Raw genomic sequence first — 27903 nt, forward strand, 5'->3', positions numbered from 1 at the left:
CTAACCAGCTCAGAGTCCTCTTCGCCGCTGGTCCTACCCAGCTCAAAGCCCTCGCCGCCGCTGGTCCCGTCAAGCTCAGAGCGCGCTGATCCTGATCCAGAGACTGAGCTTCACGTCACGTCAGCCGATCCAGAGACATAGCTTCACGTCACGTCCGCCCGTCAAGAGTCTTGTCCCGCCGAGACTGAATCTGTTCCTCTTCCTCTTTCTGCGCCTGTGTCTCCGGACAAGATGGCCTACACCGATCCAGTGTCTGTTCAAGTCACGTCTGCCGTGCCAGTGTCTCCGGACAAGATGGCCGCTGTCGTGCCAGTGTCTCCGGACAAGATGGCCGTCACCGTCGCCGTGCCAGTGTCTCCAGACAAGATGACCGCCGCCGAGCCAGTGTCTCCGGACAAGATGGCCGCCGCCGATCTAGAGTCTCTGGACAAGATGACCGCCGTCGAGCCAGTGTCTCCGGACAAGATGGCCGCCGCCGATCTAGAGTCTGTTCAAGTCACGTGTGCCGAGCCAGTGTCTCCGGACAAGATGGCCGCCGCCAAGCCAGTGTCTCCAGACAAGATGGCCGCCACCGAGCCAGTGTCTCTGGACAAAATGGCCCCTGCCACGTCGACTGAGCCCTCAGCAGTCACGCTGTCTGTTCCTGTCGCTGAGCCGGTGTCTGTTCCTGAGCCGGTGTCTGTTCCTGTGCCATGGTCGCCTCCCTGGCCGCCTGAAGGGTCGTCTCCTCCCTGGCCGCCTGAAGGGTCGTCTCCTCCCTGGCCGCCTGAAGGGTCGTCTCCGCCCTGGCCGCCTGAGGGGTCGTCTCCTCCCTGGTCGCCTGCACAGCCTGATCCGCCCTGGTCACCTGCACAGCCTGCTCCGCCCTGGTCGCCTGCACAGCCTGATCCACCCTGGTCGCCTGCACAGCCTGATCCGCCCTGGTCGCCTGCACAGCCTGGAATCCGCTCCTTAAAGGGGGGGCTATGTAACGGTCACCAGCTGGAGTGCCCTTGAGAGCCACCAGAGGGCACTCCACATGAGACTATTATCACTCACAAACTACATTTCCCATAACTCACTGCCCGGCCTTATCATCACTTATCACTGATCACATTCACCTGTACCTCATTCACTGATTGCATTCACCTGTGTCTCATCATCCTGTTAGTCTCAGTCTATTTATACCATGTTCATTCATTCACTCACCGCAAAGACTTGTTTAAGTGTTACACTGCAATTCCGAGCGTTTTCCCAGGTTTCTTGTATTTTAGTTTATTTGGATTTCTTGCCCCGTTCCCTGGATTACTCTTTTGCCTCTGGTCCCTGCCTGTTTTGTTTGTTTCTTTGTTGGTTTGTTTGGACTGCCTACCTGTGTTTTGACCTTTTGCCTGTACACTGGATTATGCCTCTGGATTACCCACAATAAAGCTGCGTTTGGATCTTAAACCTTGTGTCTTGGAGCAAGTTCGTAACAGTAATGGTGTCAATGCAGATCAATAGTATTGTTGAATATTAACCCCCTGAAGTCGGCTGTCGCGCCGGCGCAATAGGCTTGTTTTTTTCCTTATCAGTGCAACAGAGATGAAAAATACTCTGTTGATTTTGATCTTACATACTTGTGTTTTACATCCCTTGATCCTGTTAAGTGTGTATTATTTTTGTGTATACTCACAATAAAAACAAAGTGTTGTGCTTTTTGCCAACAGACACACAGGCATGAAGCTTGAATTCTCTTCTTTTAAATGAAGTAATTTTTATATAAAAAATATTCTCAGTTTATGTAATATGTATGAAAAGAGAGAGATGTCAGTCATTCTCATCTCAGCTCATTAAGTTTTAATGTGACTCCACCCACGGAGAGCGCGCGCTATTAAAACGCAAATAATCTGAGGTGTTCCAGGCAAACACGTGAACACCCACATCAGCTGGATAACACACACAGCGAGTTCACTTTCAGACTCATGTACTTTATGACGCTGTGAGGAATAATACTAGCCTGACTACGTCAGACTTCCTACTTCCGCTCAATTTCATTTCGCTTCTGTACTCAGTCTGAGACAGCGTCATAGCTTTCCGTTTTTCTCCGGTTTGAAAACAGCCAGCCAATCAATGAACAGAGGGCGGGCTGAGAGCCATGACATAGATGCTGATTGTACCGTGGATGCGTAGATTTACTTCACATAATCTGCAAAAGTCGTTTACAGCCATGTTTACTCCGGTATTTCGCTCGATGGTTCGCATCATACATGTGTTTACAGTGGAAGTTAGATGCGGCTGAGCATGCGCATAACACACGCCATAACCAAATGTTATGTGATTGGCTTACGGGTAACCAACTATGCAAAGCGAAGTAGCAGAATTTGGTATTACCAGGCTAGAATAATACTATCTTGATAATAATCCTGGAAAATTTACCTCAGAAGTGCTGGAAGGTTCATTTCGAGGAGCAAAGGGATCCGGCTGAGGTATAGGTCAGTTCTATATCTGCTTTATTCTAATCGCAAGTGTATGTACACGCTGAATGAATGAACACACAGATGCGTGCTGTTATGTAGCTACAGCTGGCAAAAAGACTGTTTAAATATGAATTGCGTTTCTATGTATGAATGAATGAACGCACAGATGCGTGCTGTTATGTAGCTACAGTTGGCAAAAAGACTGTTTAAATATGAATCGCGTTTCTATGTATGAATGAATGAACGCACAGATGCGCGCTGTTATGTAGCTACAGTACAGCTGGCAAAAATACTGTTTAAAAATGAATCGCGTTTCTATGTGTAAATGGATGAACAGCTTTTACCAAACTCTATTGCTATACTGAGATGAGTAAAAATAAATCTGACGGATAGATTATAAAGTTTTTACTGTAAAATACTGCCACATCAAATAAGCTTATAATGTTGCCAATTTCTGCTCATATGAATTGAATTACGTATGATAAAATGTATACTTTAGTTTTTACAAACAAAGATTACACTGGAAATATTGTTACAATTTTAATTGTTGTTGTAATTGTATAACCTTTTTAATAAAATAGCATGTATATATATATATATATATATATATATATATATATATATATATATATATACATACAAGGATAGATGTAAACAAAATCTTAAAAGGTCAATATAAGCCTTCTCTTTAAATAATTTTATTATGCTTTATTAGTGACACATTTGGGTAGAGAATATATTCCAAATCTGAAAATACAGTATGAGAATTAACTGCACAATTACTAGAAATGTTTACCTTGGATATTATACAATTTGCAAGCACAATTTGTGGAAAAAACAACAACAACTGTGAACCAATTATATATTGTCCTTGCATTCTTTCCTGTGGCTCAGTCACACACCTGAATGAAAGGCTCATTACATATGCAGCCTCATTATGCGGGGGCCCATTTTCTCCTCAGGTGTGAATCATGCCCATCCGCATATTGCCTTTCCAAACAAAAAGTGTCGTACAAAATTTAAATCAATGTATTGTTTTATGTGAATGATTAGGAAGGATGATTTTCACATAATTTTGAAGAAAAAACTCTAGGCGACAAAATGCATTATTCAGAAGTCTTATTGACACATATTTAGTATGTGTTTTGTGGCCTTATTTCAGACAATTTAATTTTTTGTTTTTTCAATAACCATGCATAAACATTATTTTCTCAAAAATACAAACATATACATACATGTTGCTCACATATTATGGTAGCCCTGTTTGTGCTAAATAGAGTGTAATTACACCTTTGCCATTAATATGTTTATAAGCAACTAAAAAAAGCACAAATGTAAGAGCATGTAAGAACATCTCAAGGACCCCAAAAACACCTTAGACCCCAGAGGGTTAAGTGTCTCCAACTAAGCAAGCCAGAGGTGACAGTGGCAGGAACTCAAACTCCATCAGTGACAGAAAGGAGAAGAAAACCTTGGCAGAAACCAGACTCAGTCAATTAGTTCTCCTCTGGCCAACGAACAGTGTATGATTATGATTCAGATATTACAGGTCATAGGTCAGATTGGATCTGAACATTCAGAATATTTATCCAGTTCCATCTGGTTAAAGGTTTCCTTGTTTGACTTTGGGTTAAGGATTGGATCATTCTGTAAGTTACACAAACACATGTGTGTGTGATGATCACTGTGGGTTTGTGTCTGTTGAATCTGTTGAATGTGATTGTGTCTGTAGAGGTAGAGGCTCTGTAGAGGCTCTTTATGCTCCATCAGCTGATCCAGAGAAGGTCAGACTAACATCTAAACCTGTGTGTAAAACACAGACAGTCAAATTTGTGCAACATTATTGCATTATCCACTTTAGAACAACTAAAAGAAACTACTTAGATGATTAAGTTAGAGATTATAATATAACACTGAGATACACGATTGTTAAGGCTGTTTTTAAACATTCAGATTTTGATTTTGCTTCTAAGTCACCATGAATGATGACCCTTGACCCTTATCTATAATCCTGTATGACAATCCTTTTTCTGTGTCACTGTGTCAGTTTTATTTATGATAAAGAAACTAGTGATCAATATTTACCATTATCTTTTATTCCCATTGACAATGATAAAAGCAAAATATTGAATTGTTTGAAATAAAAAGAAACTTGAAGATATTTAATTGTTGCTATAAGCCATTATTTTAAAAAAATGAATTAAACTCTTATTAAACATGTTTATAGTGAGTAATTCACCATCACAATTAAAGTAAACAAAGAAACTAAATTAACTTTCAATTAAAATATGAACAGTTTTAATAATCACTACTCACAGAAGCGTCTCCAGTTTATAATATGGATCCTCCTTCAGATCAGAGAGCAGCTTCACATTTGAGTCTCTTAGTTTATTTCCATACAGATTCAGATGTCTCAGGTATGAGGGGTTTGATCTCAGAGCTGAAGTCAGAGCAGCACAACCTTCATCTGTAACACCACAATCCCTCAACCTGTAGAGAACAATGACACTCTTCAGTCTCTCAGTTCAGGAAACATTGATATAAATAATATGACATATGAATTTCTCCTTTCTGCTCAACAGATTTGTATATGAAAGCACCTCTTCACATCATCCAATCATGCTTATAACTATGAAAAACTTATCAAAAGTAAAATGACCTCAGAATTTTTGGAAAGAATCTTCTGAAGATTGAACATCCTTTTCAGTTACTTGTTGGTAAACATTTTTTGTATATATTATTTTTGTATATCATTCATTATTCACCACAGAAGAGAAACAGACAACATTGAGACTTTTATAAAATCTTACCACAGTATCTCCAGTTTACAGTGAGGATCCTGAAGTAGATCAGAAAGCTGCTTGACTCCTGAATCTCCTACTTTATTCTCAGACAGACTTAGTTCTCTCAGGTGTGAGGGGTTTGATCTCAGAGCTGAAGTCAGAGCAGCACAACCTTCATCTGTAACACCACAATCACTCAACCTGTAGAAAACAATGACACTCTTCAGTCTCTCAGTTCAGGATCTACAGCTCAGGGCTTCGTTTCCCAAAAGCATCGTTAGCCAAAGAAGATCGTAAAAACCATCGTACAACTAATCTTAATATTATGGTCTGTTTCCCAAAAGCATTGTAATTTTAGTAGCACTTGAAAATCATCGTAGATCTACGAGTGCTCTGGAGTAATCGTAAATCGTAAAGACAGAGTTATGAGGTCACCTGCAGGTCAACCGGCAGATTACACCTTTATTCAAGTGCAATGTGATTATAAAGTTTTGATTGTACTTTAAAGTTATTGTACACTTTATTACTCGTTTTTTTTGTTTAAATTAATTTCTAAATGAAATAATTAAAAAGGGCAAAAAACAAAAAACAATATGAATGAACAAACTTTTTTATAAAAGATTAAATATGCTTCAAAATATGCACCACCTCTTCATTCTCTCTGTTAAGTAAGAAGATGGAAGCTGAGGCCTGGGAGGGTTGTTCAGTTCAGAGTTCAGAGTTCCTTTATTTGTACCCGTAGGTAAATTAAGTTCCAGAGAACAAGTTTAGGCAGTTTCTCAAACATATAAACGATAAAACAACATACAAACAAAAACAAGACATTGAAATCACACTAAAACAATTTACTCCATCTTAGTACTATTCATAAAATTAATCGCTACTGGAACAAAGCTGTTTTTGTATCGTTTGGTTGTACACCGCAGTACTCTGAACCGTCGATTGGACGGCAGACACTGGAACTCATAATGCAGCGGATGCAGCTGATCGCTCAGAATTGAAGTACCCAAGTTGTTTGTAGAACTAGGAGATGTGCTGGGAGATGGCAGATTAAACTGATAGTTCCTCTGAACATGAAGGACCTGACTCAGGCTCAGGTTGAGTTACCTCTACTCCTCCATGGATGTCAATACCACCACAAAGGCCATCTGAAGCACTTGTGCCAAGTATTGACAAGGCCTTTTCTTCCTCTGCTGTGAGAAGGGAGGCCCACTCATTGGGCCCACCACCTGTTTTATTAAATGTTGTCCTCTGCAGTGCCCTTTTCCTTTTAGAAAGGCTTGCCACTTCTTCCTGACCTCCTTCCCTGATCTTTTAATGCCCCTAGTTGCAGTCAGTTTTCTAGCAATATTCTCCTAGATTTTTTGTTTTTGTTTATTTGTTTGAGTGTCTTTAAACCTGCTGAAAATAATACGTTTGTATAGCTCCACCTCATCTAAAATGACATTAATCTCCTCTTTTAGAAAAATGTTTTTTTTTTTTTTTGGTTCAGCCATTTTGCTGGTGTCTCCACCCAAAAGTTTGTGTTTTTTATAGATTTCAAAATACAAGCGTGTGCTACAATTACGAGCCACAAGGTGACATTTCAGCACTTGACAAATGGACAGCTACTCTTAAGTAGCACGTAACCCTTGGGGGTCTGAGGTGTTTTCTGGCCCTGGAGGTGTTCTGACATGCTCTGACATTTGTGCTTATTTCTGTTACTTGTGACATTTTCATGGCTAAAGTCTGATTACACTGTATGTAAAAGTTTGTAGTTTTGAGATAATGACATTTATGCGTGGTTTGTGAAAATACAAAAAAAAAAAAATTGTCACTGAAATAAGGCCATGAAACCCATACTGATTTCAAGATCTTGTTACTATCTTGAGACCACGAGTTACTATCTTGAGGCCACGAGTTGCTATCTTGAGGCCACGAGATACTATCTTGAGGCCACGAGTTACTATCTTGAGGCCACGAGTTACTATCTTGAGATACTATATTGATCAAATATACTCATCAAATATGTAATTGAATAATATTAAATGTATCATTTTAACAACACTAACCCTTTTGTTCATTGTAAATAGCTCATTTTACCAACATTAGCTAATTTTACCAACATTAGCTAGCTTCTCTACCATAAAATAACAACTCAACCGTTTGGTAGAGCATGTTTTGAAAAAATTATTTGACCCTTATAAGACTTATTTTTGTTTAATTAAGTTACATAATTCTGTTTAACAACTCCTCTGAAACGATAATATGTCAACAAAATAGTTTTACCTTTAAAAGTCCCGCCGATATGCGTCATCAAAGGATGAGTAAATTTTCGCTGTGTCACGTGCTGTTTGAAGGAACAATGAAAAGGCATGCTGCTCACAGACACAGTGCCATCTAGTGGATTTTTTTTAGCATTGCACAACTACACCAAACAATAGAGATGGCTCATTCAGGTTGAGTTAAGCTTGATGCATTTTTCAATTAAATATAGTGACTTAAAGTGTGGTCTACCAAACGGTTGAGTAGTAACTTAAAGGGTTAAAATAAAGTGTAACCGAATATTCATTTTTTTTATTCAAGTACCCAAAAATCATCAACATATCTGTATATGAACACGGTTGTCACGTCTTTACATCATCCAGTCATGTTTAATCTATCATTAATATTGTAAAATGATGTCAGACACATTGGAAAGAATGTAATGAAAATAAAAGCAACATTCCCATTAATAATTTCACAGTAGATTTTTTTGTATGTCAATCATTGTTTACCATTAAAATATAGGAGTATGTTGGAAAATTTTATACAATCTTACTTGAGTTTCTCCAGTTTACAGTAAGGATCCTGCAGTAGATCAGAAAGCTGCTTGACTCCTGAATCTCCTACTTTATTACATGACAGATCCAGTTCTCTCAGGTGTGAGGGATTTGATCTCAGAGCTGAAGTCAGAGCAGCACAACCTTCGTCTGTAACACCACAATTCAATAACCTGTAGAGAACAATGGCACTCTTTAGTCTCTCAGTTCAGGAAACACTGATATAAATGATAAGATATGAATTTCTCCTCAACAGATTTGTATATAAAAGCAGTTGTCACCTCTTCACATCATCCAATCATGCTTATAACTATTGTTGTGGAAAATATTAGGGGTGTAACGATACACAAAACTGACGGTTCGGTACGTCCCACGGTTTTGACGTCTCGGTTCGGTTCATTTCGGTGGGGTGGGGGGTTTAGAAAGCTAAAATTGCTTCTTTTTTTAAACAGTGCTTTAATTAACAAATTGTGTCCTTGTCTTTAAATTAATTCAATTACAAGTAAACGTTTCGCAAGGATAAAAAAATTATCTGCTAATGCTGTAAACCAGGGATGGGCAACTTCGGTCCTGGAGGGCCACTGTCCTACAGAGTTTAGCTCCAACCCTGAAAAAAATCACCTGCTTGTTATTTTCTAGTAATCCTGAGGACCTTGATTAGCTTGTTCAGGTGTGTTTGATTAGGGTTGAAGCTAAACTCTGTAGGACAGTGGCCCTCCAGGACCGAAGTTGCCCATCCCTGCTGTAAACTATATAGGAGCTCTTACTTGCACATTACTATAACATTAAAGCTTAACAACAGAGCCTAGACTTTTAGCCTGAATTCAGTTGCTATTTATTTTTAGATATAATAATAATAATCAACACTTAAGTAACAAATTGTATGAAAACATGTATACTGCACATAAGGCAGTTTTTACATTAACATATGTTTTTACTCTAATTTATTATTGAAATATAATAATTTATACAGTTGCTGTCATTTTCATGACAGATATTTTAAACATACATTAAATAATCAAGATTTCATTAACAGGTTAAGTAAAATATAATATATATGCTAATATAGTGCATTTATTTAGTGAAAGAGTTCATTTTCTTAGCAAACCAACAAGCTGTGGACACTGAATGACTTGCCAGAGTTAAATAAAGCTATATGAAAAACTAAGCATTTTATTGACGTATTTCCGCTGTTGAAACACTGACTGAGCGATTACACGAGTTATGATGCCTTTCAGTAAGTATACTGTATCTTTCAACATACCTTCAGGTGTCCATTCATGTTTATTCTGTAACTGAGGAAGAGAATCGCGTTTACTTGTGCTCCGCGCTGCCGCTTACTGCCTAGTACGGTGATCTGCCACATCAACATCAAAGAGTGCCAAAACTACATTTAATGTTTGGATTTCGTGATCAAATAGATAGAATTTGAAAGATTACACCGTGCTTATTATCGAAAGTAACAAAACACTGAGCTTATTGCGATTAATTTTTGCATGCGAGGCGGGCGTCCTTGGTACGCCATGAGAGTATCGCGATTCGTATCGTGGGTGGTGTATCGTGGTTTTCGGTTCGGTTTGAATATCGTTACACCCCTAGAAAATATGCAATTGTCCTGTTACAATTATGCCTTTTTGTAAACTAGTTAACCTGTAAATAATAAAACTATATTTAATTGAAACTAAGAAGCTTGCCTGCCAAAAGTCTTTGATTTCTAAAAAACTGAACTGAACAGACCACGAAGAAGTCTTCTGACCTATAGATTGTGAGTATGAAAATTCAGATGCTTATAATTTAGGACAGATTTAACGTACTTTACCTAACCTGAAAATAATCAAAATAAGGTTAAAGTTGTCTAGAAATATGCACCATAAAACACTATCAAAAAACTATCAAAAGTAAAATGACCTCAGAAGCTTTGGAAAGAATCTAATGAAGATTAAACATCATTTTCAGTTACTTGATGGTAAACCTTTTTTTGTATATTTTTTTTTGTATATCATTTATTATTCATCAGAGGAGAGAAACAGACGACGTTGAGACTTTTATAAAATCTTACCCCAGTTTCTCCAGTTTACAGTGAGGATACTTCAGTAGATCAGAAAGCTGCTTGACTCCAGAATCTCCTACTTTATTAAATGACAGATCCAGTTCTCTCAGGTGTGAGGGGTTTGATCTCAGAGCTGAAGTCAGAGCAGCACAGCCTTCATCTGTAACACCACAATTACTCAACCTGTAGAGAACAATGACACTCTTTAGTCGCTCAGTTCAGGAAACACTGATATAAATAAGATATAGGTAACACTTTACAATAACAGTACATGAATAATCATGTACTAATACCTAAAATAATAGTTACTTCAACATAAACTCAAGGAAGATATGAACTAATAATAAACCAATGAAGAGCAATCCTTAACTACGACAGGAGCCATAAGGATTCATACATGAATAACAGAAGCCTTAACAACATGTTAGTACATATTTGATAATTAATGCATTAATTAACATATAGGGTTAAACTAAACCAATCAGGCTCCGTAAGAATAAATAAGTACTCTGAATTTGAATTAAACATGTGATTTAATACTGTCATAATTTAAAATGTAATATCATTATCTGCTGCTTTGTGACAAATAATTGAAATGGCACATAATATATAATAGACTAATAACTACCACTTATAAATTTAATTTGATCTAAACCATTTTCTGATTTTTATTGTTCATTTCAGTGTAGTGATATCTGCTTTTCTTCCCGGAACTACAGTATGTAGGGTTTGTTTCTGGTGGGACACTCTAGATGCTCTCCGGGCACGTTAGTTGTGTTCCTACAGTAATGCTGGCATTTTAATCTAATAAATGTTGACAGCTTTGAGAAACCAAATTAATGATTAAAAGACATGTTTGCATGTATGTTGTTGGGATTTTTCATGAGGTTATGTACAGTAATTAACTGTATTTTGTGTTATTTAAATGTATATGCTTTGATTAGCATTAGCTTATGGATGTGCCTTATTTTACATATAGGGTTTTTTTTTCTTTCTTTTTTGTACCAGGGGTGTAAATGAATAAGGATTGCACAGTGTAGTTTATCCAAGGAAATTTTAATTTGGCATTAACAGTTTTACTGACTTTGGAACTTTGTTGTACTATGCTGGAGTAAAGTTTATAAACGATCTTTCACATAGGATTTTGTAAAATTATGTTGGGTGGACCTCTGTCCTTCATGGGGGGTCCGGGGGTATGCTCCCCCGCAAATGCATCAATCTGGCGCTCTTTGAGAGCTCAAAATTAAGAGCTTCAACCCATGAACTGTGAACATTGAACAAAGAAAAGGCATTGACTTGCTGGACATTAAAGAGGGCTCAAACATCTTTTTAGTTATGATATAGATTCCCAGTCTACATTACATTATCACTGATGTTTTAGAATGTTAAACAATTATTAATAATAATATAATAATGATTTATATAATTATTCTTATGAAGTAAAATCCATATAGCCTATAAATGTACTGTATAAATGAAAATGAATATTTCAAATGTATATTTTAAATTATAGTATAGGGAAATTACAATAATTTGTCCTAATTTCTTCACTTGCAAGAAATAACTCCTTTATCTTTTATTTTGGAGAAAACACCAGATCACCATGCTGATCACGAGAGCAAAGTGTGCACTTTTCTTTAAATCACACAGCACAAACACAATGCCTATAGGACACTTAATTAAAGTCTTGTGCTGTTTTATAAAGGCACAAAGCCATATCATGATTTCGAGCTCGTGGCCGGTGGAGTAATTACTGATGAGCGACACCTGCACGTCGCACCGGTCTCGTATCTCTCACGGAGGAGTGGAAGCATAAAGGAGGAGCAACGACAGTGAAGAGTGAGAGAGGACAGGCCTGAACTTGTGTTATGTTTTGTTTTATTTTATTTTATTGTGTATTTGCTTTTACTTTCATTTTGTATTTATTTTATTTTTATCATTAAAATATTTGAATGTTCGCCGGTTCCCGCCTCCTTTTTCCCCTAACATCTGAACGGCGTCACACTGGTGCCGAAACCTGGGAAGAAGGAGGAACGCGCTATCAAAGAGCCCTCGCCGCTGTGGGGAATCCGCGGTGCCATCGAGCATGGCGGGCAGTTTCCATCGCCATGGATGCTCGAGGTGGTGCGCTGTGAGTTGCGGGGGGGTGGTCGAGCTCGCTGCTGGCTGCCTGGGTGCTGGAGGGGCGGCTGCCGATACGAGATACGAGACCGGTGCGTCGGGCAGGTGTCACTCATCAGTAATTACGCCACCGGCCTCATGTCGCTTTCTCACAGCCCTCGGCCTCGTCCTGCTCGCCACATTTAGTTTGTTGGCAAAATATAACGCTAGAGATTTATATGTTAGGCTATACATTTTACATCTCATATGTGTTGGAAAAAGGGAGAAGAGCGAGCTCAGAAAAAGGCGGATTTGAACTCGGATCAAACGCATGAAAACACCCAAACACTGTGCAAATGCACGCTCCGTTATCGAAAATGTAAAAAAAGTGATCTCAGCAAAGGTTCCCCTTAACCCTCTGAGGTCGGCAATCACGCCGGCGTGATCTGCTCGCTTTTTTCCTTATCAGTTGAATTGAGACCCGAAATACTCTTTTGACTTTGATTTTACAAACAAGTTTCATACATCAATCGATTCTGTTAAATGTGTATTATTTTTGTGTATACTCACAATAAAAACAAAGTGTTGTGCTTTTTGCCAAATAAAGAAAAATAAACACGAAGCGAGTTCTGCCTTCTCTCTGTCAGTGTAGTCCATTCTGAAACGCGTCCGAAAATGAACAATAACTCAGCGAATACTCAGTCAATCAGGCATACAGACACACAGGCATAAAGCTTGAATTCTCTTCTTTTAAATGAAGTAATTTATATAAAAAAAAACAAATATTCTCAGTTCATGTAATCTGTAAGAAAAGAGCGATGTCAGTCGTTCTCATCTCATCTAATCTAATCCACGGAGAGCGCACGCTATTCAAACGCAAATGACTGAGGCAATCCACGCAAACTGTGAACGCCCACATCAGCTCGAGAAAACAGAAGTTTAATCAGATCATTGTAGCCTACTTGTTTACACCGTCTCGCAGCGCTGTGAGGAATAATAATAATGGAAAATGTACCTCAGAAGTGCGGGTATTTCGAGGAACAAGGATCCGACTGAGCTAAGGAATACTGTAGTAAGTTTTTTTTCCCTTCTCAAGTGATTCGCGTTTCTGTGTGAATGAATGAATGGCAGAGATGCGCTGTTTACCACGGCTCAAGTGTACGCACACTCGCGTTTCTGTGTGAATGAATGATGATGTTTTAGCAAACTGTATTGCTATACTGAGATGAGTAAAAATCGACTGAAATATGTTGAAATAAAATGTAGGCTATTTGTATAAGCAACGTATTAAACTGCAAATTAACATTTATATGCCCTAATATTTAAAAAAAACAACGTTACAGTCAGGCGAAATATGAAAGACAACATTTTGTTGACTAGATTTGGGTACAGTTTTTACTGTAGAATATACTGCCACATCAAATAAGCTTTTGTTTAGCAATTTCTGCTCATATGTTATATATATACTGTATATATATATACACACACATGTACATGTACATATGTATGTATGTATGTATGTATATATATATATATATATATGAAATACTATTTTTGTCAAAAATAAAGTCATCAACTAAGATGTTAGCTGTTCCAATGTTGGCTATACTCAAACTAATGAATACATAATAAAATGTAGGCTTTTAATCATTTTTTTACAAAGAAAGAGTACACTTGAAATATTGTTGAAATTGTAATTAAGTTGGCTTGAGAGAGCCAACTTACTGAAATCCTATTTAAACTTATTATTATTATTCTGAGACTAAAATTTCTATATCAAACTCCTCCTAGAGCTTTAACTCTACATACTCCAAACTCGGCTCAGACACTCAAACTGATCTGACCAGGTGTGCTATATCTTTTCAGACTGATCGGACTTACGGTTCTCCTAAAAATGACGATCAAAACTTGGAAAAACTCCCATTGATTTGCATTGGGGAGTTCTAAAAAATTCTAATCCAGATTCAAACTCACCAACCGACGAAAATTTAAATCTAAACACCTTGAAGACTAAACCAAACTACCGTTCTATATTCACCTTATTTTCCATGACAACAAGTGCGACGCCATTAGTTTCTAGCGTAATTCTATAGTTGTATTGGTAAAATATGTTAAGTATTATATGCTCAGTTAGGGGCTGACATAACAATTGGATTAAGAGGATAGAACAATTTAACCAACGGTGTTACGAACACAATGTAGGCTAAAGCGATCGGAATGTTGTGGTGTACTTTACGATTTACAAGAGGATGGCGGAAGGCGCTAAACTTGAAGTGCTCACCCAAGCGCTGTGTGTTCGTACCATGTGTGTTAGTACCATTTTATGGACGGGGAGCAGACTGACGAACGAACACCCTTACCCCGAGTAAAGGCTCGGCTACGATGTTCTGGTAAAGAAGTCCCGGCGGGTGCTGAACAGGTTGTCAGATTCAGGTAAGCTAACTTACCTAACTGTTGTTTCCTAACTTACCTATCTATGTGCTTTTTAGCCTTACGTTAGATGAAGTCCGTTCTATGAATACATTTAAGATTAGTAACGAGCCGTTCACAAAATACAACGAATCTTGCATGATTACCATTGGCCACCTATATGTCAAATTTCTTATATTTCGTTTACTTTGTGATATGTCGACCTAAGGGTCTGAAATAAAGAATGAATGAACATTCCCGATAGTACAATATATTATGGTACATTACAGTCTTACAATAGCTCACATTATTCCTGTAAGGAGGCCAGCTAGCTACATCTCTTATTCAGATATTGATATTGACCTACATAGAGTTAGGAGATTGTGTGTATACTGTCTCGTTTTTAATGCATCTTTCTTTTTCACACTGTTCTAAGTATGAGTGCCATCATAAATTAATTAATTCTCATTTTAAGTACTAATTTAAATTACATTTTAAGTACTAATTTAAATCTAATTTAAAAAGTACTATTTAAATCTATTTTAAGTACTAATGTAAAAATGTTTATGGTTCTATTATTTCCATAGAACATCGATGAGAGTCAGTGTTGCAGTGGACAATTGTGAGGATGATCACAGCCACATGCCCCAGACCTGTGATGCAGAAACACAATGGGAGGATCCATCTGTCTCTGACCACAACTACGCTCCAAAATCTCAACTCTGCTGAGAAACGACCACCTTTGTCAGCTCTACACAGGGTCGACATTGATGCATTCCACTCAGTTGCTGAGCACCTTACCAATTCATACACCAACAGCTTTCAGCTACACACTTGGTATCAGCTCCTGATGACTCTGATGAAGCTGCGTCTTAAAGGGTTAGTTCACCCAAAAATGAAAACTCTGTCAGTAATTACTCTCCCTCATGTTGTTCCAACCCCGTAAGACCTTCGTTCATCTTCGTAACACAAATTAAGATATTTTTGATTAAACTGAGAGCTGTCTCACTCCTCCATTTTTTTTATTTTATTTTTTGTTTCTTAATTTGTGTTCCGAAGATGAACGAAGGTCTTGCGGGGTTGGAACAACATGAGGGTGAGTAATTACTGACAGAATTTTCATTTTTGGGTGAACTAACCCTTTAATTTATTGCAGGGTGATCTTGCTGAAAGGTTTGGTGTTTCTCAGTTCATTGTAAGCAAGGTGATTTCGCGTTGGCTTGACATCATGGAGAAGTGTTTCAGAGAGCAGTTTCCAAACACAACATGTAGAGCACAATATATCAAAATATCGCAAATGTATATATCGCAATATGCATTTTTTTTTTTTTTTTGCTTTAATAAGCTTTAATCAGTTTATATAATTCATACAGTGGAAAAACTAAGCAGTGTTTTACTTTTACATTTGATTATTCAGTTTCTGTTGTTAAATAGACCTAATGTAGGATAACCTGAACCCCGTGGTTTACACTGATGTTAAAATAACACTTATATACAGTAAAACACTGATGTTCACTTTCACAAGTTGAAGGGATGTTTTCTTGTTACAAAAAGAATGTGAAACACATATGTAGGTTATATAATTTTAAATCTAATTTAAGTTAATTTTATATACTTTAAGCATTATTGTATCGAATATCGCATTGTTTAATGAGTTATCGCATTTTTTTTCAATATTGTGCACTTAATAACCTTGTCCAGGTGATGAAGTAATGGCAGACAGGCTTCACCATTACTGATCTCCTCTATGAAAGGAAGGTCAAATTTGTCCTCCTTGTGAATCTTGTAAAACAGATGTTACCTGTTATGAATAGTTATTTTTATAAACCTTTACAGTGTGAGCAGATGTTACCTGTTATGAATAGTTATTTGTATAAACCTTTACAATGTGCCCAGATGTTACCTGTTATGAATAGTTGTTTTTATAAACCTTTACAATGACCAGATGTTACCTGTTATGAAGTTTTTTTAAATAAACCTTTACAATGTGCCCAGATGTTACCTGTTATGAATAGTTATTTGTATAAACCTTTACAGTGTGAGCAGATTTGACCTGTTATGAAGTTATTTTTATAAACCTTTACAGTGTGAGCAGATTTGACCTGTCAGTCATTTATTATAAAACAATATAATGTGAGCTCTGTAGATTCCCCTTAAAACTTAAAGGAATTAAGTCTTCTAGTTAGAAGGAATAAGTCACGTCAAGTTTGCAAATGAATACCATCTTGGTTTATTACTTATGAAATTTAAATGGTGAAATGTATCTACATGAAGGTCAGTAGAAGGTGTCTCTAGCTTCCTGAAAACATCAAACACTTCTTACAACTGATTTTATACAACTTATTTAATCGTTCATATTTAACCAATTACCTAATCTCCTATCCTTAACCCTAAATATTCTCATTCCTTATTATTTACAAATAATTTTTTATTGCTGCTCCATCAACTCCTGATAGGACATAGTTAAATATTCCCATTACCTCTGGCCACGTTAACAATGACGATGAATGAGACAATGTGAGACGAACTGATAGTCGTACGAAGTTTTCTCCGTGCTCCCAATTTAAAACATTTACGGTATTAACGTTATTTGTCATTTTGATAAAGTTTTGGCTAACTATAAACAATCTTCTAACTACTGAAATAGCTACCGGATGTGCCGTGTCAGTTTAGCGGAAGTCGGATGACAAAATGCGGAAGCGCAAAGTATTAAAAGTGGGCGGGGCGGAATAAGGTGAATACTATATGAGCCATTGAGACTCATTTAAACTAATAAACTCTAAACTCATACACTTATAAACTAATTAACTTATAAACTCATGAATTCATAGACTTATGAACTCTTAAACTCATAAATTAATAAACTCTGAACTCTTAAACTCATTTAAACTTATAAACTCTAAACTCAAAAACTCGTACACTTATAAACTCATCAATCTATACACTTATAAACTCTAAACTCATAAACTCTGAGTGTGTGTGTGTGTGTCTGAGTGAGTGTGTGAGCGAGTTAGTGTGTGTGTGTGTCTGTGTGTGTGTGTGTGTGTGATTGAGTGTGTGCGTGCGTGGGTGGGTGTATGTGCGTGTGTGAGTTAGTGAGCGTGTCTGTTTGTAAGTGTGTGTGTGTCTGAGTTAGTGAGCGTGTCTGTGCATGTGTGTATGTGTGTGTGTGAGAGAGTTAGTGAGTGTGTGTGTGTGTGTCTGTGCGTGTGTGTGTGAGTGTGTCGTGTATGTGCGTGAATGTGTGTGTGTGTGTCTGTGCGTGTGTGTGTGTGAGTGAGTGTGTGCGTGCGTGGGTGGGTGGGTGTATGTGCGTGTGTGTGTGAGTTAGTGAGCGTGTCTGTGTGTAAGTGTGTGTGTGTCTGAGTTAGCGAGCGTGTCTGTGCATGTGTGTGTGTGGGAGTTAGTGAGTGTGTCTGTGCATGTGTTTGTGTGTGAAAGAAAGTGTGTGTGTGAGTGAGTGTGTGATTGTGTCAGTGTATGTGTGTGGGTGTGTGTGAGTTAGTGAGCGTATCTGTGCGTGTGTTTGTGTGTGAAAGAAAGTGTGTGTGTGAGTGAGTGTATGATTGTGTCAGTGTATGTGTGTGAGTGTGTGTGTGTGTGTGTGTGTGTGAGTTAGTGAGTGTGTCTGTAAGTGTGTGTGTGAGATTTAGTGAGCGTGTCTGTGCGTGCGTGGGTGGGTGGGTGTATGTGCGTGTGTGTGTGAGTTAGTGAGCGTGTCTGTGTGTAAGTGTGTGTGTGTCTGAGTTAGCGAGCGTGTCTGTGCATGTGTGTGTGTGAGAGTTAGTGAGTGTGTCTGTGCATGTGTTTGTGTGTGAAAGAAAGTGTGTGTGTGAGTGAGTGTGTGATTGTGTCAGTGTATGTGTGTGAGTGTGTGTGAGTTAGTGTGTGTGTGTGTGTGTGTGTCTATCTATCTAACTTATTTATCTATCATAAACGTCAAACTACTTTAAACTACTTTAAACTTCAAACTTCTTAAGTTTAAAGCTCCCAGCTCCCAAGCAACTCCATAGCAACCAAACTTGAGTACCCTAGCAACCATTTTGCAAGACCTATATCTCTGTATCAGAACATCGTATAGAGATGAGGTTTGGCTCTTTTGACTCATGCTAGCAAACAGCACTTCCAACATGCTACTCATGCTAACAGTGAATAGCTACATGCTAATAGCGATAAGTTAAGTGCTAAATCATGCCAAGATCATGCAAAGAACTCTATCAAAACTCCATAGTAACCATCTGTGACAACTACCAACCACCTAGCAACACCATACCAACCACCCAGAACACCCTAGCAACCGCCTAGCAACCACCCAGAACACCCTAGCAACCGCCTAGCAACCACCCAGAATACCTTAGCAACCGCCTAGCAACACCATAGTAACCACCCAGAACACCCTATCAACAGCATAGCAACCACCCAGAACACCCTAGCAACCGCCTAGCAACCACCCAGAACACCCTAGCAACCGCCTAGCAACCACCCAGAATACCTTAGCAACCACCCAGAACGCCCTAGTAACCAACCAGAATACCGTAGAAACCACCTAGCAACAGCATAGCAACCACCCAGAATACCCTAGCAACCGCCTAGCAACACCATAGCAACCACCCAGAACACCCTAGCAACCAACCAGAATACCCTAGCAACCACCTAGCAACAGCATAGCAACCACCCAGAACACCCTAGCAACTGCCTAACAACACCCTAGCAACCGCCTAGCAACCACCCAGAATACCTTAGCAACCGCCTAGCAACACCATAGCAACCACCCAGAACACCCTAGCAACAGCATAGCAACCACCCAGAATACCATAGCAACCGCCTAGCAACACCATAGTAACCACCCAGAAGACCTAGCAACCACCTAGCAACCACCCAAAATACCTTAGCAACTGCCTAGCAACACCATAGCAACCACCCAGAACTCCCTAGCAACCGCCTAGCAACCACCCAGAACACCCTAGTAATCAACCAGAATACCGTAGCAACCACCTAGCAACAGCATAGCAACCACCCAGAATACCCTAGCAACCGCCAAGCAACACCATAGCAACCACCCAGAACACCCTAGCAACCAACCAGAATACCCTAGCAACCACCTAGCAACAGCATAGCAACCACCCAGAACACCCTAGCAACCGCCTAGCAACCACCCAGAATACCTTAGCAACCGCCTAGCAACACCATAGCAACCACCCAAAACACCCTAGCAACCGCCTAGCAAAAAACGTTCTGGTCCAAACTTTCTCAAGCCAACTTAAAGTTTGTCTCGACTAACTTTTGCATCTAGTTATTGTTGTAATTGTAACCTTTTTAATAAAATAGCAAAAGATATTTACAAGATAGATGTAAGCAAAATCTTAAATGGTCAATATAAGTCTTCTTCTAAATATATCTTTTGTCCTTGCATTGTGGCTCAGTCAGTGTCACACCTGAATGAATGGCTCATTATGCAGAGTGGGTGGGACATTGTATTCTCAGGTGTAAACCACTCCTCGTTCACGCCCCCCTCGCATATTGGCTTTCCAAGCAAAACCTGTCTTACCCAATTTAAATCAATGTATTGTTTTATGTGAACGATAAAGCAAGACTATTTTCACATAATTTTGAAGCCAGAACTCGAAGCGACAACATCCATTAGTCAAAAGTCTTATTGACACATATTTAGTATGAGTTTTGTGGTCTTATTTCAGCAACTTTCATTTTTATTTTTTTCAATAACCACGCATAAACATTATTCTCTTAAAAATACAAACATCTACATACACAATGCTTACATATTATGGTAGCACAGTTTGTGCTATATAGAGTGAATTTACACCTTTGCCATTATCATGTTTATAAATAACTGAAAAAAGCACAAATGTCAGGGCATGTCAAAACATCCCAAGGGCCCCAAAAACACCCCAGACCCCAGAGGGTTAAACTTATTGTCATGTTTCCTGTTTAATATAGTTCCTGGAAACTATATTAAGAACACTTATTATTCTTAATTTTTTTTATCTGCCTGCTTTGACAACATTGTATGAGAACTGAACTGAGTTTGATGATGGCATCACGGTTTGCTCCACATAATAAATGATTTTGTACAATGGAAATGAATCAATGCTGAACTTACTTAACCCTAAAACAGGCAATGTGACCTGGGAGTCACATAGTTTTTATTGTCTTTTTTGGGGCAAAATAACTATTTTTTCATCAAATCCTTTTATCATTTATCACAGCCTGAGTATGCTGATCACATGATTTGCTTCAAGTTTTCTGTGATAAATTAGTCAGCCTGACCTAAATCCAACATGTCTACCGGTGGTGCAGGACATTCAGATTTTGAGGAAAGTAAATATATATTAAACTTAATAATAATACTGCTAACATTAATTGTGAACATTGTCTTAAGGTGCTGAAGAATAAAATTAATTAATATGTTGTTCATGTTGTTATTTAGCATGTTTTGAAATATATGTGACTCCTGAGGCCTGTTTAGGGTATAAAAAAGAATCAAAAAATCAAAACCCTAATTTTAACCATCTTTGTATTTTGAGTTTTTAATTCACTATATTACAATTAAATCCTAATCTAATCATGACAAACTATATATCGTTGGAAAGGTCTAAGACTCCTAAATAGATATTTTAGCACTGTTAGTTTTTTGTTACATATTATGTAGGAACAGTAATAGATGAATTTATGACAAGACTGCACCTCAAAAAAATCTACATCATAACAGGAGTTCTGGCAATTGTCACAAAAAGTCGATGCACACACTTTTAATAATTGAAACTTTGGTTTTCATGCTGAAAGTTAATAATAAAACATGTAATCCAGTATTTGACAATAAAAAATTATAAAATAATATTATCGTCTAAAAAGTATAATATCTATATTATCCTCTAAAATATATTATCTTTTTTATTGCCTTTTTTATTACATCACATATTTTAGTAGTTATCATAAATTAGGTATCATTTGAAAGCTTACAAACACAGAATTCATATTGTGAAAACCGTTTTGAAATTGGACATTGCATTACCATAGAAACGGTACTCTAAATTCTTTTATCTGGCTCCACCCCTTTTGGGCGTAATCATGTTTCATAATTATGATCAAAACCTTTTCAAATCTTGACAAAATATTGTCAGAAAGGTCTGAGTCTCAAGGTTCGATATTTTGTGACAGAAGTGATATTTGGACAGAAATGTATTAATTTGATACGGCAGCATGCATACAATTAAATTCAATGGAATGTATATCACCTGGTGGCTATTTTTGGTATTACGCCTAAACAAAATCTCATGGGAACTTCAAGTTTTGTGATATCAACCTCAAATTTGGAACACAACTTGGTTAAATATATGGCTTTGATTTAATATTAATTTTAGAGTAAAATATTTTATATAAAATAATATTAAGTACAGTATATTTGATTTACTGTAAATTTAAACTTCCATAACTTTTTCATACTTTAATTTTTTTTAAGTGCTTTCACTTCAGCAATAATTTGCTGAGTGTTTTCTTTAAAACAAGCCCAAACTTAGGTATATACCCAAATGCATTCTTGAATTACAACCATTTAAGTTTGAATAGTGCATTTTAATGCATTAGCCTAATTATGAAACATGTACTAACATGTAGTTAAGGTTGCTGTTATTTATGTATGAATCCTTATGACTCCTGACGTAGTTAAAGGGGGGGTGAAATGCTATTTCATGCATACTGAGTTTTTTACACTGTTAAAGAGTTGGATTCCCATGCTAAACATGGACAAAGTTTCAAAAATTAAATTGTACGTTTAAAGGAGTATTTCTATGCCAAAAATGCTACAGTGTTGTTGAATTGATCAAACACACAAAAAAACATATTTTCATGTGTCAGACGGAGTTGACAAATGTCAAGTTACTAAGTGAGTAAATGTCCATTTTTATAAAAAGTGGTTAAATAAAAAACCTGTTCCTTTTCATGGTATGATAGATGAGACCCGTGTTTATGAAGATATCCAATTCAAATGAATGTAGTATCAATTTTTTGTTTGTCACTTTTCAAAAGTACTTTTGTCCCTTATCTCAAGAATCAGTGAGTTAATATGTTCGCTAATCATGAGTTCATGTTTAAATAACTATTAATTCAGGTATTATTACATGATTATTTTGGTACGAAAGCACATTCCAAAAATAATAAGTTCTATCAGTGTAATGATTGTTGTCAGAGTGACTTACTGAACTGATCTGGATTCTATAACCACAGGCTGGAGCTTCTGAAGAACTTCATCTGCTGTATTTTGTGCTCCAATAAACTGATTTATATCAAAAACATCCATCTTCTGCTCTGATGTCAGCAACACATAAACCAGAGCTGACCACTGTGAAGAGGAGAGTTTGGTTTCTCTTATTTCTCCAGATTTCAGATAATGTTGGATCTCCTGCATCAGAGAATCATCACCCAGTTCATTCAGACAGTGGAGCAGATTTATGGATCTCTTTGGAGAGCGATTCTCCCCAATCTTATGTTTGATGTTATGAACTGTTTCCTCTTTGTTGTAGGAGCATCTTCCAGTCTGTGTCAGTAGTTCTTGTAAGAGAGTGTGATTGGACTTCAATGAGAGACCCAGAAGGAAACGCAGGAAAAGGTCCAGATGTCCATTCTTACTCTGTAAAGCCTCATCCACAGCTCTCTGATGCAGCTCAGATAATGAATGGTTTAAGATTTTAGAAAAGAAACTTTGTTTGGTTTTGTCAAACACATTTCTGTTCTCATTTGTAAAGTGAATGTGTGCATATAGAGCTGCTAGATGTTCCTGGATGCTCAGATGAACAAAGCAGAAGACTTTCCCCTGATACAAGCCCAACTCCTCTCTGAAGATCTGAGTGCACAATCCTGAGTACACTGATGCTTCTGTCACATCAATGCCACACTCTCTCAGGTCTTCCTCATAGAAGATCAGGTTGCCTTTCACAAGCTGCTGGAAAGCCAGTTTCCCCAGTTTGAGAATCATGTCTTCTTCATCTTTCACTCTCTTCTTATAGTCCTTCTCATGTTTGATGTTGGTCTGAATGATCAGGAAGTGTGTGTACATCTGAGTGAGAGTCTTGGGAATCTGTCCTCTCTCTGCTTCACTCAACATCTTCTCTAGAACAGTGGCTGAGATCCAGCAGAACACTGGGATGTGGCACATGATGTGGAGGCTCCTCGAGGACTTTAGGTGTGTGATGATTGTATTGGCCAGACTCTGATCATTGATTCTCTTCCTGAAGTATTCCTCCTTCTGTGGCTCATTGAAGCCTCGTACCTCTGTCACTCGATGGACACACTCAGAAGGGACGAGATCCGCTGCTGCTGGTCTGGAGGTGATCCAGATGAGAGCAGAGGGAAGCAGATTCCCCTCAATGAGGTTCATCAGCAGCTCGTCCACTGAGGCTGATTCAGATATATCACACAGTTTCACTTTGCTCTTAAAGTTCAGAGACAGACGACACTCATCCAGACCATCAAAGATGAACAACACTTTATATTCATCACTGGATATTTCCATTTTTTTTGTTTTAGGAAAAAAGACATGAAGAAGATCTGAAAGACTGAGTGTTTTGTCCTTCATCAAGTTGATCTCTCTGAAAGGAAGTGGAAATATGAGCTGGACGTCCTGATTCTCTTTCCCTTCAGCCCAGTCCACAATGAACTTCTGCACAGAGACTGTTTTTCCAATGCCAGCGACTCCCTTTGTCAGCACAGTTCTGATGGGTTTGTCTTGTCCGGGTAAAGGTCTAAAGATGTCATTACATTTGATCGGTGTGTCCTCTGTTGATGCTCTCCTCGATTGAGTCTCAATCTGTCTCACCTCATGCTCATTATTGATCTCTCCACTTTCACTCTCTGTGATGTAGAGCTCTGTGTAGATCTCATTCAGGAGTGTTGGGTTTCCCTGCTTTGCTGTTCCTTCATACAGACACTGAAACTTCTTCAGCAGATTTGATTTGAATCTGCTTTGGACCAGTGAAAGATTGACAGATTACAACATAAAGAGATAAGTTTTAGTAAAATAACAACACTCTCTAATTAAATAATTAGACAATATCACACAAGCAACAGTGCTGTTGGTCTATATATCAGTAAAACTTGGCCGTTTGCACAATCCTCTAGGAATTGGATATCGATATAAGTTTCATTATTTGATTGTTCTCAATTCAAATAAATCTGGAAATATTTGAGATACATGTACATTTTGTAGGGGAAAAAAACTCAACTAAAGGCGGGCGTACACGGTGCGAGATCGGACCAGGTTCGGACACTCGGGAGGTCGTGAGATATTGCACACGTTGCGAGTCAGTTTAACTGATAATCGCGTCAAAGCAGCTGGTACGCGGCACGACTGTCCTGCACGAATTTCATCCCGAGCCGCCAGCAATCACGTGAGCTTTCGCGCTAAACACAGAGACCGTCAATGTTGCATGCATGCAAAGCTTCAGATAGAAAAAATGACAGAAATGTGTGTGCAAATGATTTGTTGTAAAGCAGAGAACAGTAGCCTTTCAACATAAAAACTTGGGAGAGAGAGAGGGAGAGGGAGGTGTGTGTGTGTGTGTGTGTGTGTGTGTGTGTGTGTGTGAGTGAGTGTGAGAGAGAGACAGTGTATGCGCACGCTGTATGGTTGCTGCCACTGAGGTATAGCTCCATCGACGTGGTTGTGTATGATTTGGCAATAGGGGACAGCAGGTGAAAATCGGGCCGACTCCCCGAATTTTTTAAACATGTTTAAAAATTATCGGGAGGTCGGGGAGGTGCTCATAACGTGCTCGGCTCGGCTCGTAATTCCTCTCACACGCTGCGAGCCGCGACCATGCGAGTATCACCGATTCCACTCGATTTCTCCCGAGTGAAAAAAATCATCTGCGAGCTCATAAAAACAGCAAAAATCGCACCGTGTACGCCCGCCTTAATGCAGTAAAATATTTTTTACGTCACGGTTTGGGTCATTGTCATGTTTCTGTGTCTTGTCATGTGATTCCCTGTTTGTCATGTGATCCTGCCATGTGTCTTGTCATTGGTAATCGTCTGATCATTATTCACAGGTGTTCCTTGTCTTGTAATTAGTCTATGTATTTAAGCCCTCATGTTTGCCCTATGTCCTTGTCGAGTATTGTTTGTTCTATGTCCCAGAGCCGGTTTATTGTTTTCTAGTCTTGGTTTTGTGTTCCTGTTTTAGTTTTGAGTTTTCCATGCCTGTTCATGCTTTTGTTTTGTGTTTGTTTTGTTTGATAATTAAGTTTGCGTTTGGGTCCTCATCTCAACTTGCCTCCAGTGAATTTGTTACAACTATACAGTGGACCTGCTTCACTTGGATCATTACTATAATATTAAAAGGTAAAAATGAATAACAATGTCCAAATTATTGAATTCAATTGAATTCAGACAGAATAAACATTAAATTAAATCTGAATTTTGTAGATGACACAAGGCCGGTTTAATTAATTCACATAACCTGCAGCTCCTGAACTTCCTGAAAGAGTTGAGAGGCTCTGAAAGTCTTTCAAACATTGATGGTAACAATAATGAACTCTTTTTAATAGAAAAAGAAATGTGACCCGCTTCATCATTAGCCGCGTTTCCACTGTCGGGCCAGGGCCGGGCCGTGCTAGTGCGTGCCAGGGCCAGACGCGTTTCCACTGTCACTTCCGGGGCTTGATCGGGGCTTACTCGGGGCCAACGGCCAGGATTTCTGGCCTGTCGAATACCTTGGGCCAAAGCGGGCCAGCTCGGGCTAGAGGAGTGGTTACGAACAGAGGCGGAGTTCACCAGAGGCGGAGTTCACCTGAGTTCGGGAGACGGCAGCGCCAGATGATTCTGTCAGCATTAAAGACTTTTAAAATAATTTAACTCGTGTTCATGTTTGAATTCCTTCTGTTTGTGATGCAAAAGACTATGCACGCTAACCATTACCATAGTAAACATAGTAAATGCTTGAATATACGCATAGTAAAAAAAACATAGTGAACGCTTGAAGAAACCAGACCAATCATAAAGGCTATCACAGTCATGTTTTTATTTTATCTGTCAGTAGCCTGCCTACGTCTCATCTCTTTATACTGACCTTGGAGAACTATGATAAAATAAAGCAACTTTTTTTTCGGGAGCTTCCTCTGTTTCTCTGACTGAAAATATCTGTATGGGAGTCGAGAAAGTGCTACAGCTCCTCAGATCGTATTTTTGGTGGCATCGATGCTTAGGTTTTAAATATTCAAGTAAACAACAAAAATGCCAGCAAACGGACGCTTTTATCATGTTTGTTTTCAACGCTATTTCCAGTGATTTCTGATTAGTTTTCTGATAAAACTTCCATTTGTTGGTGAAATGATGGGTTAGTGTGACGTTGTTCCAGAGAGGAGTGTTTTAGTGAAGTGCTGTGGAGCTTCTGGCCCGACAGTGGAAACGCAGGCCCGGTGCTATTGGCCCGAGGCTATTAGCCCGGCACGGCCCGTTTAAAGCCCTGGCCCGGCCCTGGCCCGACAGTGGAAACGCGGCTACTGTGACACTTTGACACAAACTAATTATTTGCAATTATTGAACCTTTTATTTAACAATATAACAAACAGATAATGACGTGCATTAAATAATGAATACATCCCTAATAGTTTAACCCTCTGGGGTCTGAGCTGTTTTCTGGGCCCTGGAGGTGTTCTGACATGCTCTGACATTTGTGGTTATTTCTGTTACTTGTGACATTTTCATGGCTAAAGTCTGATTACACTGTATTCAGCACAAACTCTGCTACAATAATATATCAGCAGCATGTATGTAAAAGTTTGTAGTTTTGAGATAATGACATTTATGCGTGGTTTGTGAAAATACAAAAAAAAATTCTTACTGAAATAAGGCCATGAAACCCATACTGATTATTTCTTCACAAGACTTTTGAAAATTGTATCACGTAGCCTAGAATATTTGCTCCAAAACTATGTGAAAATCACCCTGACTGCTCATTCAGATAAGACAATATATTGATTTAAAATTTTTACAACGTGTTTTGTGTGAGAAAGCTTTATGCGGGAGGTCATTAATATGTATTGTTTTCACACCTGAGAAAGACAAAGACCCTCCCCTAACGGCTCTATTAGGAGCTATCAGGCCCTGTCATTCTGAGCAACCTTGCACAAATAATGAGTAGATTTAAAAAAGAATGGCTTTTAAATTGTTTGGATTTATTTACAACACAGCATAATCCAAAGATACACAACAAATTACAAAAAAGCACTTATTGAAAACAATGATCCAAAGACAGAGACCTTTGTGCCATTCCTAAAAACATTGTACATACCTTTCATTTCCAAGGT

At 38.4% G+C, this 27903-nt stretch overlaps 1 protein-coding gene across 9 annotated transcripts in view; it reads right to left on the minus strand.

Annotated features, from left to right (window-relative positions):
• Positions 1 to 3120: 3120 nt before the first annotated feature.
• The window catches only part of LOC311079383 (protein NLRC3-like), a 34495-nt gene continuing 9712 nt past the window's right edge, over positions 3121 to 27903 (minus strand). For 6 of the 9 annotated variants that reach the window (XM_084108758.1, XM_084108764.1, XM_084108756.1 and 3 more), the window contains 6 exons: positions 22798 to 24558; positions 10082 to 10255; positions 8022 to 8195; positions 5249 to 5422; positions 4755 to 4928; positions 3121 to 4241 (listed from right to left, as the gene is read on the minus strand). In XM_084108758.1, the coding sequence (XP_083964884.1) occupies positions 4229 to 4241; positions 4755 to 4928; positions 5249 to 5422; positions 8022 to 8195; positions 10082 to 10255; positions 22798 to 24558 (2470 nt within the window). In that variant the 3' untranslated portion in view covers positions 3121 to 4228. The remainder of the gene's footprint in view (positions 4242 to 4754; positions 4929 to 5248; positions 5423 to 8021; positions 8196 to 10081; positions 10256 to 22797; positions 24559 to 27903) is intronic. The other 3 variants (XM_084108761.1, XM_084108762.1, XM_084108759.1) reach the window with 1 other exon arrangement.

The sequence above is a fragment of the Abramis brama genome (assembly GCF_963993115.1).
Source record: "Abramis brama genome assembly, chromosome: 3".
NCBI lineage: Eukaryota > Metazoa > Chordata > Actinopteri > Cypriniformes > Leuciscidae > Abramis > Abramis brama.